The sequence below is a fragment of the Lepeophtheirus salmonis genome, chromosome 4, assembly GCF_016086655.4.
Source record: "Lepeophtheirus salmonis chromosome 4, UVic_Lsal_1.4, whole genome shotgun sequence".
NCBI lineage: Eukaryota > Metazoa > Arthropoda > Copepoda > Siphonostomatoida > Caligidae > Lepeophtheirus > Lepeophtheirus salmonis.
Genome location: NC_052134.2, coordinates 27,688,371 through 27,705,245, shown reverse-complemented (window position 1 = coordinate 27,705,245; position 16,875 = coordinate 27,688,371). Strand labels below are relative to the sequence as shown.

Sequence of the window (16,875 nt, the reverse complement as noted above, 5' to 3'; positions counted from 1 at the left end):
AAGGATGCAAGTCTTCCCACGGGATAGCTTTATCCTATACGAATTTTCTCAGTGTGAGTTATCCTATTACAAATTTTCCTATACTTTTCCTCCTGACACCATATTTAGATACCCTTCGATGATTTCTCTATGATATCTCCTTTGACCTTCATATTGGCCTCTAGGTGATTGCAAGAGACGTCAACAAGAGCAAGTTAATATTTGGATTCCAGCCTTAAAAATAAATCATCTCAACCTTCGTCTTTTATAGTGAAATCAACTGAGTTTAGATTCATGGCCTGTTTATAGGCAGAAATCTGTAGTTTGAACTTCGTGAAAATATTTTTTCATAACGTTAATAGTTGTTAGTTTCAAAAGTACGTTTGATGTAAAATAAGATACAGGTAGCCCATTCTTAACGAATCCTTCCATAATTTTTCTCAATATTTTATGTAACCTTAATAAATGATAATATTAGTAGGTAGTGTACATTGAAAATAATATTAAATTAAAAGAGTTCTAGAACATTGGAAAATAACTTATTTTATTGCATGCTTGCATTTCTAAAAAATTACAATTGATGAGTAAATAACCAATAAATCAGGTTTTTTAAGGCAGTTCATGGATAGCTCATTTCATTCAGGCTTCTATAAGTAGAGAAAAGAAGAATATATGCAAATAAATACAATACTGAAAAGGATCTTTATTAACTTACTTGGACACGTATCTGTACACTCATCCCATGTGACAGTTTCACCATTGCTATTTACCGATGTTGCGCACCATCCTGTTCCAAGATTATCCTTTCCAGTACAACCTTTATACTCTATTCCACAATAGAAGAAGGGAAGAATGCAATCATAACCAGTTAGTGTCTGGCATACTACTGAGGGTGGAATTGTGGCCACTATAGATATAAACAATAATGATCAAGCAAAAAAAATGCAAAAAATGAAGGGAATACCGGGGCAACTCGTAGAACAGTAATCGAATTGAAGAACAAATCCATTTTGGTCAACTGAGGTTGCGCACCAGAATCGGTCATCGTCGACGTCGGTACAGCCACTATATGTTCTGGCCTCATAAGTGTAAGGAAATATGCATCTCTTTCCTCCCAATGTTTTGCATTCTATAAGTAAATAGAGCATTACTGCTAATCATTTACAAAAAAGATAGAACTTATACTTACGGGAACTTGGGGTCGAGAGAGGGGTTGTATTCACTACAGTAGATAAAGTAGTTTTGGTTGGAATAGGATTCGTGGTTTTGGTGGGAGCAGCACTAGTCTTTGTAGGAATTGTATTTGTGACTGGAGTAACACTAGTTTTTGTAGGAGTTGGATTTGTGATTGGATCATTAGTAGTTGTTGAAGATGTAATGACGGTTGGAGCAACAGTAGTTGTTGCAGATGGACTGGTCGTGGGAGCATCACTAGTTTTTGTAGGAGTTGGACCAGTGGTTTTGGTGGGAGAAACACTAGTTTTTGTAAAAGTGGGACCTGTGGTTTTGGTGGGAGAAGCACTAGTTTTTGTTGGAGTGGGATTTGTGGTTTTGGTGGGAGTAGCACTAGTTTTTGTAGGGGTTGTATTTGTAACTGGAGCATTACTAGTTCTTGTTGTTGATAGATTGGTGGTTTGTGCAACAGTACTTGACTTGAGAGGAACAGTTGATTTTGTCGCTAGTGGAAGGGTTGTTTTGGTGGGTACGGAAGGGGTTGATGACGCTGAACTTGAAGAATCAGTAGATGTAACAGGAGCTGTATTAGTTGATTTGAGGGGAACGGTTGATTTTGTCGAAAATTGAAGGGTTGTTTTGGTGGGTATGGAAGGAGTTGTGGATGTTGAACTTGAAGGATCGGTAGATGTGACAGCAGCTGTATTAGTTGATTTGAGGGGAACGGTTGATTTTGTCGAAAATTGAAGGGTTGTTTTGGTGGGTATGGAAGGGGTTGTAGACGCTGAACTTGAAGGATCAGTAGATGTGACAGCAGCTGTATTGGTTGATTTTAGAGGAACAGTTGATTTTGTCGAAAATAGAAGAGTTGTTTTGGTGGGTATGGAAGGGGTTGTAGACTCTGAACTTGAAGGATCGGTAGATGTGACAGCAGCTGTATTAGTTGATTTGAGGGGAACGGTTGATTTTGTCGAAAATTGAATGGTTGTTTTGGTGGGTATGGAAGGGGCTGTGGACGCTGAACTTGAAGGATCAGTAGTTGTGACAGCATCTGTATTAGTTGATTTCAGAGCAATGGTTGATTTTGTCACTAGTTGAAGGGTTGTTTTCGTGGGTAGGAAAGGGGTTGTAGAAGTTACAGTGTCTGTAAAAGGTGTCTTAACAGGATTGGTACTCTTTGTGGCAGGAGATGGAGTAGTTTTTGTAAGTTGAGCTGGAAGTTTATGGATGTTGAGTTAGTAACGCTTTGTCCTAATGTATAAAATGTCATCTTTACCTTCAACAGAGTGATCCTTGATCAATACGATCACAATGATAGCTTTCCAAAGAATATTTGTTCCTCTCATCATTTTATAGACTCTTAGAATCCTGAATTGATACTGACTTTTTAATTCCATTAGATTTGCAAGGAAACATTTTTCTTTGAATACAACAATTGTTTTAATTATTTGTACTAATGAGCTATATGTTTAATTAAATATATCTGATGTACTACAATAAAATCGACCTCCATTAATTTAATTATTATTTTGATTTTATTTAAGATATGGCTAAAAATAATTATGACTAATAGAACCTCAACATAATGAATAGCACCCCTTAACAAGTAATAAAAAAAGTTTAATATCCCTAAGTAAGTTTAATGTCCTAATCATACAATTATTTAATAAAAATATTGTGTGAGGTTGGAGTCCATTGTATTTAGAAATTTTTTAAATACTCAATTGCATTCATAGATTTTTGGCAAAAGACAACAAAAAATCAATTGAAAAATAAAAAAATAAAAATAAAATTACTTACTCCATATTTACTCATTTTTTACCTATGTACTTAATTATTGTTACTTAATGTTACGTAGTTTATAAGTTAATTGATTTCAAATCCAGAATTGAAATGGAATATAATGTATCCTATTTATATTGGTGTGTCGCTCTATACTTATTCTGTTCAGTTCAGTCTAGTCTTAGAACCGTTCTTATTTACATTTGGGATAAGTCCTAAGGAGTCCTATGTCAGTACGTACTAGAAAATATTAAACAAATAAGAAGTATATTGAGGGAGAGTATAAATGTTTGAACTAAGTTTTTAGGACTGATACAGAAGCGTCCACAGGGGGTGGCCTGGAGAGGCTGTAGCCCCTACCCAAATGAAGAAATTTTCTATAAAATTTATTTCCATAAAATTTAAATTTCTTAGAATAACTATTTTTTAAATTTTTCTTAAAAAATTTAATTTTTTTAAGAATAACTATTGATTTTAGAATAAATTTTTTTGAAAAATTTAATTTTATCCCTCAAAAATGGCTTTTATCTTTTTTAAAAAGATAATGCTTATGGAAAGTAAAAATGGTTACTAAGATTATATAAAAGTTATTTAGAAGCTACTAAATGACCCCAAGCACAACAACTAGATGGAAAAATTTCATTTTTTTCTCCAAAATATTTTGAACAATTTATATCAAGATAAATATAACATTACTACAATAAAAAATATGTTCTAATACTAAGTTCTCTGAAAGTATGGAAAGTATAAAAGTATGGCTTAATTCCAATTCTCCTACAAATAATAATTTTTTTATACCTTGCAGGGATTGTGGTAAACTTTTTAATGATACTCTGCGTGCCTTTGTTGATTTCCAGCTGTAGGTATTTTAAAATGCGTGGTAAAATAAATATTAAAGAATTAAAATATGCTAATACAAATGTTCGTAAAAGTATGGTTTTGTTCAAGATTTCCAAACAGGACGGAGAAATCTAATCAGAAACTATAATAACAAAAAATAATGTGTCACATCTTTGGAAGCTGAGAGTAATTATTATTGCTGTAGCAGCTGCTACATTAAAGTACTATCTTTGACTGAATAATTCGTAGACTTTTGTTAGTGAAGAAATAAAATACCTTCGCTCAACTTCAGCACACATTTTGCAACATGTATTTGTATTTCAGTAATTTTTGGAAATATTTTTATAATTTGTTTAATTATTTGTGTTAATTGTTTAAATCTTTTTGTCCATGTCGTTTCATTTTTACCTCATATATAGTGTTGTTTAACATACCAATGTAAACAAACATCAACTGGACTCAAAATTTATTAGATGAGGTACCAAATTTGATGGAATTCATCAGATCTTATATTTTTAACTTATGTTTTTCCAACTTCTTCAAATCTATAAGGTAACCAGGAAATATTCAATCAAATAACTTCATATAAAAAATCTCAGCAAAGATTTATAAAAGTATTTTTAAATATTTTTGAACTTTTATCTTTATGCCTTCAAACAAAAAGTAAATTTATTTATTTGAGTAATAAAATGTAATCTACAAAAAGGGTAGGCAACTCTTCATCTACCAGTACGAATAATTATGTTGCTGAGTGTAAGATGAGTTATTGTAAAATAAAATACAAGAGGAGTCCTCATGGCACTAAGTAAATTATAAGTTCTCGTAGCATATAATTTAGGCAGAGTTAGCGTACCATAACCCCAAGTCTAAGAAGATTCTGCATAGCACCATGTTAATGAGTTCTCGTAGCACATAATTGAGGAGGTGTTATCATAATCTAACGACTTACAAACAAATTTACCGAAACACTGTGTCAGATCCGTTCAGGTACTGCCCCTGATGTCTATCAGAGATTCAATCGATATGCATAATTCCAGTTCCAATAATTTCTTATTCACAATGACAATATTCTAAGATTTTTCCACTCAGTTCACAAAAACATGGAACTACATTAAATCATTATAAACAATTTGGTATTTCTCTTCTTTTGTTCTTTGTTTGTCTTCTGTCGTAGATCGACGGCTGAAGCTCCCCTTCCTTATCTAAGAATACGTATTCTATTGTTATTTTTAGTTAAATTGCGAAGTAATTATACCTCGAAGCTTAAATTTTGAATTATGGGATTTATTTATGTATTTGTTTTTAGTTAATTACTTTGCTATTTAGATATAAAATATGAAAAAAAACAACTTTAATATATAGGTATATCTTCATATAAATAATGTATTTTCTCTTCCGCCCCTCGTCCTCAGAAAAAAATCATATAAAAGGCAGCTGATATTAATTTGTGTCTTCATTTATTAATACTGTAAGTCCCAGCCTTCACAAACCGGTTTTATTCATCAATATAATCTCTACCACTAGCAACAAAATAATTCCAGTGACTCTTTAACATTTCAATGCCACATTTTTAAACGCTTTATATTTTGCAAAAAAAATAAATAATATATATAGTTATTTTATGTTCACCGTATTTTCCTCTTTAAGGTAAATTATGAATATCATGCCATGTGCATCCCAAAATACCGAGGCCATAACCTTAATATCTAAATGTTGTGCTTTTGGGGGCCTTGGAAAAGGTTCAACTGTTGCTGTCCACTGAAATGATGATCGTTTTGATTCTGGAGTAAAGTGATGGATCCATATTTCATCCATTGTCACATACTGAACTTTGATTGGTTACGTTTAAGCATTGCCAAACACTGCTCATAATCAGAATCAAGCTTGCTTTTTTTTAAACACAGATTTCTCAGGAAATATAAACGCAAAATGTTCTTTTGATATGTTTATGATGTCAACTAACTCACACACTTCCTTTTCCGAACATTGAAACCGATTTTGTGTATCTTTTCTGTTGTTACTGCCTCATTTGGACGTCCACAGCGTTCTGCATCATTGGTATCTCTACGACCACGTTTGAAGTCAGCAAACAAACGTTAAATCGTTGTTTTTGGTAGATCAGAGTCCCCATACTACTTTCAAGCCATTGTTTAGCTTAAACGGTATTTTTTCCATGAAGAAGGGTGTAAAATTAAAACACAAAATTTTCTTTGATCCTTTTTTTGAAAATAAGAAAAGGAACATCCCACTTAGCACAATAACTCAAAAACTAAAATACAGATTGTCACTCTTTCCTACTCCTCACAATTCCAAGTAATTTTATGCTTATCTATAACTAAATGACTCAAGGGAAAGAGCGGATGAACAAAAATCTACAACACCAACAAAACTATAAGGGAAATAAATAAGGTCTAAATTGTACCAACTAATAAATAGCTGTCATTCTCCCATGATTCATGATTAAAAATGGTTATTTTGTATAAAATATTTGTTGAAACTATGTTTTATTATATTTATTAAATAAATCAATACATTTTACCGGGTGACCAGAAAGTCCTGACTGATTTCTAACTTCCAACTTCATTCAGATCTACAAGGACTAAAAGTAGAGATACAGAGAAATGGTTTTTATAAAAAACTTCGCTTGGTTATAATCTATAATATGTTTTTAACAATTTGGCCTTTAGCTTCCATAACAGCCACACCACGGGGACGGAAGATGTAAGTGGGGTCCATCTTGGCCCAGGCCTTGTTGATACTGGCCTTGAGAGCTTTGGTACTGCTGTGGCGTTTTTTGTAAGCCTGCCTCTCAATGTGCGCCCAGATGCTGAAATCCAAGGGGTTCAGGTCGAGGGAGGAGGGGGCCAGAAGTCCTTAGGCCAGAATTCCACATTCTCCTTCAACCACTTCTGGGTGTTCTTGGTTGTGTGTGCGGGTGCCCCATCCTGCTGGAAACACACCCTCTTGCCAGGATACTCCTTCCTGATCCATGGGGCCACCTTGGTCTTGTGAACCTTGATGTAGTCCTCCGAGGTGAGCGTGTAGCCCTCTCGGAAGAAGACTGGAGGCATGGCTTTACCATCTGAGCCAACAACTCCAAGCATCATGATGCTGGCTGGGTGCTTGGTCATGGACACATATTTCTCAGATCCCACATAACCATTAAGGCTAATGTAGCGATCATTTTTGCGGTGGGAGACTGGATCCACTGTAAAAGTTTTCTCATCGGGAAAAATTAGAATTCTGTCCCCATTGCTTTTCATGTTGTTCAAAATCTTTTTGCATCGGATGTATCTGGCCTCCATATTGGCCATGGACAACATGGGACGGGTGGTGCGGACCAAGGACTTGCCCCCAATGTCCTTGACAATGTTGGTAGCAGTAGTCTTACCCATGTTGTTCTTCTTGGCAATTGTTCTGATGCTCAGAAGAGGGTTTATCTTGATCTGGGCCCTGATCTTCTTCTTAGTGGCCTTGGTGGCCTTTAAGACAAGTCTCCTACTTGGAGGCTTGTCTTCAGGGCCTTCCCCCTTGTCCAACCTCCTCTTGATCCTGCCAATGGTGCTGGCGGACATGCTGGTGGCCTCAGAGATATCCTTGTGGCTGATTCCTGCACGAAGCGGAGTAGCTACTTCATGTCTTTTAGCCTCCATGTCAAAAACAATTATGAATTTCGAAATGTTATAAAAACAAAACTTGTTAATCTGAAAACGGTTTTTAACTTTTATTTACGCAACATTTACGTAAAAAGTCTTTGAAACATTGAAAAAAACCATCGAAGGTACTGGTCAAGACTTTCGGGACACCCGGGATATATTTTTTAAATAAATCTAAATAAAAAAAAACCCAATTTACTTTTAAATATTAAATACATATATGAATTTAACACTATAAATTTTAATAATACTTTTAGGAAATAATACATTTTAAATAAATAATTATAAAAAAAATATGGCCAATAATCAATACATGGGTTACTCAATTTCATACATACTTCCATTTTTTTCCCGGTTAAATGGGACTTTTTTTGTTTTTTATCTTAGAATGTTCAAATAAATTAGGAGTTGCATTATATAACAAATCCTACCATCTTGCTAGAAACTTCTGCAAAAACATTCATCTTTCAATGTAAGCTTAAAGCAAATCATTTAAGTATGAATAATTAGAATATGGAGCCCTGTGACATCCTTATATCACATCCCATTATTTTAAATTTAAATTATCTCAAGTTGTGAAAAATAGTTTATTATATTACTTGGCAAGCTCATTAGTTTTTAGTGGAAGTCCAATGCGCACGTTTGATGGCCCTGATCTACAATTTACTCCAATCTTTCACTTCTGGAAAATTAAACATTTCCTTTGGCAATAAGCCATGATATTTTTTAATCGAAGTTTATCTATTATTACGATATACTGCACTACATATTACCATAAAGAAAAATATATTGCAATTACTAAGTATTACCTAATTATCATAAATGATTAAATTAAGCTCACAAATTAGTACATAGATTCCGTTGAAAATAGACCTGATGGCAGTAAACACATTTTAAGAAAATCAACAAAAAGGAAAAAAAAACATCCTCTTTTTCTACTAATTATCTACTCTTTCTCTTCAGTCCTTAACCTATAACTAAGAAGTCATCCCCATGAATTAATCCCTATAATTTAATTAACAGGGAAAATTATCGAGTAGTCAAGGAAGTCTCTTTTACCTAAAAAGCATGTTTCGCCACATTGATTTACGTGCGTCGTACATTTTATTTATCTTTATATTTGTCATATACCTATCTATATAGAACATTAATTGTATGATGAACTATTACTTATTCATACCATAAATAATAGTATACCCCATTCAAAAACATAAGTGATTGGGATAATAATATTTCCTCTAATAGGAAACCCCTCGATACATATTTCAAAATCAAAAGATATATAACTCTTAAGTAAAAATATAAATATATAATTAATGAATTTGCCATCTAAAAATAGATGTAACTATCTTCTTGATTGGAGGATAGAGCTTTTTTGCGTAACTAGATAATTACAAAAATCAGCCATCTTGAAAAAAGGTAAGGGATATTCCACGCCAAACCACTGCGAGTTAACAACATGTATAAACTCTTTCCGTTTGAAAATATGAGTTTAGTTCGTTTATTAATTCTACAACAGAGATTTGCAACCTTTTACACTCAAAGATACATACATCTGGACCCGTTTGCAAAAGAAAAAAAACACTGAGATCTGCTAATACTTTTTGATATCTCAAATGAAGCACATTCTGTATTTGTTTTTGTTTTAAATATTCTTTTTATTTTAATCTTACGAATTACTCTTAAAACAGCTTGTTTTCTCTTTTCTCTCTCAGATATTTTTCACCAACAGTAGTTTGATAATCCTGAAATTTTCTTGCAATATTTGATCTTTTATTGTTGGCAGTTTAGGCTCTGATAAGTCACTTTTGCCTAAATTAAATTCAAACGAATCTTCACGTTTCTGGGACGTGAAAGTCTGTCCCTTCTCCAGCTCCGACCTAAACATAATGGATTACTTCATATGGCTCATTCTGGAGAGAATAGCCTGTGTGTTCACCGATATGTATTTGGACGATCTGAAGGCCTAACTGGTAGCTGCCTGTGACTCCATTCTCGTGAGAATGGTGCATGCAGCCTGAAATTCCTTTTCAGAGAGACTTCGAGCTATGGTCAAGGCGTAGGGTGCCCATTTCCAATGAAAGTTATGTCACATGTTTTGGAACATGGGTCGGCCTTGACTATAATCATATGTAAATTATGCAATTAGATATATCTTTAATACTTTAATAAGCATTTAACATAATTTTCCGTGGCCTCTGTATTTTCAAGGTATACTTTTAATCACTCAATTGTCAGATTAAATTATAAACGTATTTTGCTAATTTAGTTCTTTATTATTTATCATCCTCCTCGAATAAAGTTCTGTATATGTCATAAAACATTGTGACTTGCTTTAATTAGCAAATATTGTAATGAAAAGAATAAAATTTGCATTTGCAAGAAACTTGGCAATTGCTTGTTTCTATTCGTGAGCTTTTCTTGAACTCAGTGGATCCATATTATGTTTGATTTGCAATAAATATAAAGAGAAGCTGCCTTGAGCGATGATGCAACGGAATTACAATAAATTGTGCAGTGAAAAATATTCCTAATTTTATTAAGCTGACGTCTCCAAACTCCAAAATTTTTAGCTAATATATGTTGATAATACAGTTTATTTTCATTAAAAACTATCTGGATAAGTGGATAAACTATCTTCAGAAGTTTTTCATTCTGGTTTATCTATAGATTTTGGAATTTTGTCACTAGAATCGAAGGAAGATACTTCTATCTTGATTATCTATCTCGAAAGACGTTCGAATTTCACGAAGGACGACGGGAGGAGAAAAACTTTAACACCTTATAAGGGAGAAGGGTGGACTCCTTCCTTGGAAATGAGATACCAGGATCGAAATAATAAAGCATTCCATTCACGATGGGTAGATAATTTTAATATTTCAAAATGGGATCACTTAAAAAATACAAAAGGGAACAGAAATCCTTCGAGATGTATATTTTTTAAATCATACATTTTCAAAATTTCCTCACTCTTCATTTATAAGTCATCAGTTGCTTTGTTATGATTTCTATTAAATCTCCAGGAAAAATCAAGGATGCAATGCATTAGAGTACTAGCCCCCCTCCGTGCAGTAAAGAATACATAGAATTTCTCTTTCAATCAAGCTTCGTTTTCATTTTTAGGATTCGTGTATCAGTAATCAGTAATGTTATGATAATTATGGTTGTTGATTAATAGAAAAAATGATGTTACAGCAAAATTATTCTACATACAGGAAATGTACCATTCATAAAATAATATTTCAAGGAATTCGTTAATTCTTAATTTGTGCATATGTAACAATGATTTTCCAATGTCAATATAAAAAAAATATTGTTATGCTAAATTAAAATTATAAGTATACTTCATAATTGTACATACTAGTTGTCGAAATCTATTTAAAATCTTTATTTGCTTAGCTTTTTAAACTTAGCCTTCATCCTGATTGAAAGCCTTTTTGCATGTGTACAAGAGTCAAAAAAATAAATACGTTATAATAAGTATGTACATATATTGTGCATTAGGTAAATATATTTCCTTCCTGCACTAAGACCATTTCTATAAGGGACAATAAAAACTGACTATAGAAAAGTCTAATGCTTTTCAAGTCAAGTTTGAAAAAAAATTGTATTCTGGGTCAAAACTGGTCAGTTTTTGGCCTCTTGTACCGTCCAAATATGATTATTTTATTCTAAAAATGTACTTTTATATATTTTTTATACAGTTTATTCTTTTAAAAATAATGTACAACATAAGCAAATAATTTAAGGGCTTAAGATGTTCTCAATCATTTGCAGTTTCCACTTTTTATCTAACATTCAAGTTTATGTGATGGTTATAGTACAAAACGAAGAAACAAGACATCCTGTTATGTTTTATAAAAAAAAACAAATTGCAAGTCATTGAGCCAATTTTCAAACAAAAATACAATTTTTTTCCTAAAATTGCCTCTACTATTTCCCGAAAATGGTCTGAAAGGCCTAAAACATTGACAAAATGATTTTTTTAAATTCCTAGCAGAAAAAGTCTACATGCAGAAAGAAACATATTTCCAAAAAAGGAAAGTTTTTTATCCATAAGTCAATTAGTAAATTACTAATAATTTCATAAATATATTCATAAAAAAATACAACTGACTCAAAATTATTTATTTGTTTATTGTAAACAGAATAATAAAGGATCCAAATATATTGTGTTTAACATTTTTTAAATTTCCAATTTCAAATGTTTCATGCCTTCCTGGCATTTTTTTTATTACTACTTATAATCTCAGTAATTATATTTGAAAAAAAAGTTAATTAGCAATTTCTCAAATTTTAAATCAAAAACTCATTCGTTAGCATGGATATCTTTTAATATATTTCAAAATATATCAAAGAAAAATGTATCTAAATACCCATGATGTTCTGACAACTGTAAGTGAATAAAGTATATGTATTTGACTCAAGTGGAAAAAAAGGAAAACAAAAGGATATCAATGGACTTCCATGTATTCAGAATTCAAGGGTCAACCTACAAATTCATATTCTATAAAACAAATGCTCTAAAAACATATACAATTGTAAAAGTTAATTATATTTTCCACTTTACTATTTAAAAGACGAACCCCCTATTTTGAAAATAACGAAATTAATTTTTTTTTCTTCTTTTTACCGCGAGATCATTGTTTGCAGTTTGATAAGTCTTAAGAGATAATTCTTTTGAGAATGTACTTTTTTCTTGTGCATATATACAAGGAATATTTAAAAAAATGACAACGTGTATTTTAAGGAGCTACTGATTATTCGTCAGTAAGGAATGCTTCATGCTATCAATTAAAAGTATATATTTTTTGATTTTTCAACATCTGATTAAGTGAATACCTTTATGGACTGTATAATATGGCTACTTGTGAAGACATTGCAACTTTTTTATCCCTTTTTTGGCCATACTTCATTATTAGGCTGTTCGGAGCAAAGTCTATTCATAATAGTGTCTACCAAAGGTTCCTATTTATAAGATTTCATGTTGGTTAGAACTTAATTATCCTTTTATATTAGGACTGCTCACTATTTCTTGATAATGCTTGGGTTTTTTTATCTTTAGACGGAATTGCTTAAATAATTATTATTATGATATCATTACCTTTATATTTTTTTCCTTTTTAATAATTAGAAAACATTAGCCTTTAGTTGATGAAAAGTCTCATAGGTAATATATTCTAACAACAATGAGACACACTAGCTAAAGAAAGTTTCACAAATTGTTTTATGATTATTTTCAATTACTTTCTCTCACTAATCCTTAAATCCAAAATCCTCATTTTTTAATTATAGAACATAACGGGGTAAATGCATAAATAAAGTTATTTGTTAATAAGTAAGTTTTGTTGGTATTTTTTTATTAAACAAAAGTTTCGGCAATACTACTATTGTTCATGATTAAGGCCTACTCTCTATAAATATAAAGAATAGTCCTGAATTAAAGTCCTATCCCAAAAATTAAATCAGTACCACATATTGGTTTGTGTTGCAATATGTATTCAAACTATTTTACTGGAGTAATATCGTCATACAATTGACCAATATATAAAACAATATTCTCACCCTTGTTCTAAACAACTTGATGGAGAAGTTTTGTCACATACTTACAGCAAGTTAGTACAACGTCTTAGATGAAGAGGGTGGGCATAAGTTTTTTTTAAGTGTTCAAAATTGTCTTTTCACCATTTTAGCAATTTATTCACAGTGTTGACTTGTATCACATTCGGCTGAATATCACAATATTTTTGACATAAGTAACAAAATCTCTACACACAATTCTTGAGTTTAATCATAATGCAAAAGTTAAGGGGACTCTATTTCTGGTTCACCCTATGTGTATCAAAATAAAATTTTTATTGCATATTTTCTGAAACTTTCTTCCACGAAGAAAAAAATTTCTTATCGAAATTGATTGGTATTCAGTCTTTAATTCCTCGTAATTGTTGAACTTTACTTTTTTTTTCATATACTAGCAAGCAATTATTAAGTGCTTAAAATGGGGTGGTTCGAGATCAACCAATCAACAACCAGAACATAACTTGGGGACAAGAGTAATATGTAAATCAAAAAATGAGAAAAGTACAAAAAGTTCAACAGAAATAGAATGTATATATGTATATATCATTTGATGTCGGGTTCTTAGTTTGGGTTTCACCTTACGAATGTAAATTGGGCTTTCCTATACTTGAATCCAAATTGATTTTCAATATCAATTTATATTGTAATTAAAGTCATCATATCATTTACGGGAAGCATATATAATAATTCATTATTGATTACTTAAAGGCAAAAAAATATGAAAAAAGGGAGGGGGGATTTGCACACTTTCTGAACACGAATTTAACTAGATCTAGCTCTCAACTGAGGTATCTAATGTGAAAATTTATTCACATATAAATACTAAATTAACAAAAAAGAGCACCTTTTACTCTTTTACTTTATATATCCATGATCAGCTGAACTGATGGCTTTCAATCTCAGTCCAGTTGTCATTGACGGAATTATATAGAGCATCAATATTGGGGGGGGGGGGTGAATGCAGCAAGATTTGGCATTAATATGCCACAAAGAGGCATCACAAAAGTGTTTTCTGAATTTGGCAACCACAAGTTTTTAGGCAAGAAGTCCAAAATTTTCCTGATTTGTCTCAAAAAGTTTTAACGTTGGAGATACGATTGCTTAATTTTGTCAGTCAGCAGTAGGTCTCTTCAGCATCATCAGGACCTTGTGTTCCAAGGTTAACCTGGTTACCCCCATGTCTTTTGCATGAGAGATACAAGGATTTAATTACATCTCCATCTCTGCATTTGATTATCGAAACAGTGGGCATAGACACCCCCGAGAACCTGAATATCTCTGTTGGCGATTTTCTCAAGTACAAAAGTACGCAAGCCTTAACTTGAGTATCACGTTCAGATGTAAATTTCTCTATAAGAAATGCAAATTTTGAGCTATGTACTTTACTAGTTTGTTTGTTTGCAAGTTGGGTAGTTTTACTTTAAAACTGGAAACTTATTATTCACCAAGTAACCTCTTTTACAAAACTGTTTCTCAATTATTTGCAGTTTAACTAAAATAAAACAAATAGTAATCCCCCGAAGGTATATGCATTCATAGAAAAAATCCAAATGTCCATTTTTCCCATGATTATTTTCTTATAAGTTTGAAGCATCTTAAACGATTAATTACTATAGTTGTGGAAAATATTAACTAAAACGAGTGCACCACATTTTTTTGTTATTGTATTTTATTAAAGCTCTTAAAATTATTATTTAATATTTGAGAAGGGTAATATCTAAGTATAAAGTATATGGTGTTATGAATGGTGGAAGGTAACATTAAGGATTTCCTTGAGAGTTATAAGAGTAAATCTTTGTTGGACCATAGGTAGAATTGATGATTGACACCAGAGTAATTCCTTTCGAAGTTCATGCTAAATATGAAGGGAAATTGGTGTATAGTCTTTTGATTTCACAGCTGTGCACAGCTAAATTTAAGGTAACGTCATAACACCTCAGCTGCTGTTCTTAAAACATTCTTAATGATGTTAGGGTTACCATGCTATTTCTCGATTTGTTATTTTTACAAGGTGATTTTTAATATTTTATACAACTTTAATGATGTATTTATTTAAGAATCCTTAAAGTTCCAACAAACAAAAGTTTAATAATGACGATCTATGTGTTGTATAGATATAGGATTGTAATTCCTAAACATTTTTTAGAAAGGGAATTTATTTGTAGTTGGCAACATGAAGAGTGTTTTTTATTTGCTATAGTGGTTATCATTTATTTTTGAGGAGAAAACTCCTATATATCCAAGAGTGTGTATACTCATGAATTACGGATATTAACCCTGAGGTTTTGTTTGGTAGTCCTTGTTGGACTCAGAGATTAATTTAAGATCGAAAAACGAAGTAATTCTTGCCTATGTCCTTGCTAAACACAAAGGTTTTTCCTCTGCTAAATTAGCTGCTCGAAGCTAATTTAATGAAACATAATGACTTATGTTATGGCTGCTCTCCTTCAAGACACTATTCAAAGTTGTGAGAATAACCTTGTTAATTTTTGTTACACACTGAATGTGCTCACGGTTTACAATCCTACACATATACATATCTAGATGCATATATGTACAATTAAGTATCATGTATATTGTAACCCTTTCTAGTGTTGTAGGTACCTAAATAACTTTTTTCTCGGAAATACATATATAATTGTAATACATAAAAAAAAGTAGGAATCATAATTGGTAATTTAGTCAAACATAAATTAACTTGGATTATTTTTTTTCCTCTATCTTCCAAAAATGATTTCAGCTATTTATTAGGTATTATATCAATGAATATGCTGTGCTTGAAAGTGAACTCCAAGAAAGACAGAACAGAAATAGTTGTATCTATACTATATATCACAGCTAACGCAGTCAAGGGAATGAGTAGACAGACAAAAAGGCAATAAAAACTACATAAATGAAAAGGAAATAAATAGGTTTATCATCTACCTATTAAGGGAGCACTATATTAAATATACTATGCATGGAGAGTCCATAAGGATTGTCTGTTAAATGTTGATTAAAGTACGTATAATATAACTAATTATATTATTTGCATAAAATCATAGACATAGATCGACACATGTTCGAGAAACATGTGACATATCTTTCATTAGAAATGGTCACCCTTAGCCTTGACCATAGACCAAAGTCTCTCTGGAAACGACTTGCATGCTGCAGGCACCATGTCTACGAGGATGGAGTCCCAGGTAGACACCAGCATGACCATTAGGTCGTCCTAATCCTTTTGGGTTAAACAGGGTCTGCTCTCAATAATTGACGATAATGAGTAATCCATGACATTTATGTCGCGACTGGAGGGGGCCAGACTTTGTTGTCCCAGAAGCCACTCAAATTGGCCTCACATCATCGTTGCGTCTCTCTGGATGTGTGGGAGGTAGCACCATACTTTTGGAAGGTATATCGCGCATTCTGGAAATAATGTTGTACCCAGGCAACAAAACCTTCATCCACGATGATGCTAATGCACTCCTTGGTGTTGATATTCACTTTGACGGGTACAAGCACCAAGGGGAGCTTCCCCTTGGTCTCAGTCACAGCCACCCAAAGCATCTCAGATTGTGGCTTCCGCATTCTGTTGACTCCATCGTCACCCAGCTTACTTTTTTTAAAGATCGAATCCCATCATTATGGAGGTTAAAAGCTTGTTCTACTTTGAAAATCTTATCATCACTGAACACAATATTGGGAGCCATGATAGTCCTCATGTTCTGAAGACTGACATTTCTCAAATATTTTATACTTTACCTTGCTTGACAGTTGCTCTTGCCTCTTCAATTTGTAGGGATGCAGCCAAAGGTTATCTCAGCTAACGTTTTTAATTGTTGTTGCATCCATGTTGAAATCTTTGGCCATCTTGGTGAGGTTC

The 16,875-nt window shown here is 32.4% G+C and overlaps 1 protein-coding gene across 1 annotated transcript; it reads right to left on the bottom strand.

Annotated features, from left to right (window-relative positions):
- Positions 1–506: 506 nt before the first annotated feature.
- LOC121116730 (uncharacterized) lies at positions 507–2,517 on the bottom strand. The gene is made up of 5 exons (XM_040711025.2): positions 2,429–2,517; positions 1,169–2,365; positions 944–1,108; positions 695–886; positions 507–626 (listed from the first exon to the last, which is right to left on the bottom strand). Exons 1-5 carry the CDS (start codon positions 2,499–2,501, stop codon positions 619–621), a joined length of 1,635 nt encoding a protein of 544 aa, XP_040566959.1. The 5' UTR covers positions 2,502–2,517; the 3' UTR covers positions 507–618.
- Between the last annotated feature and the right edge of the window lie 14,358 nt (positions 2,518–16,875).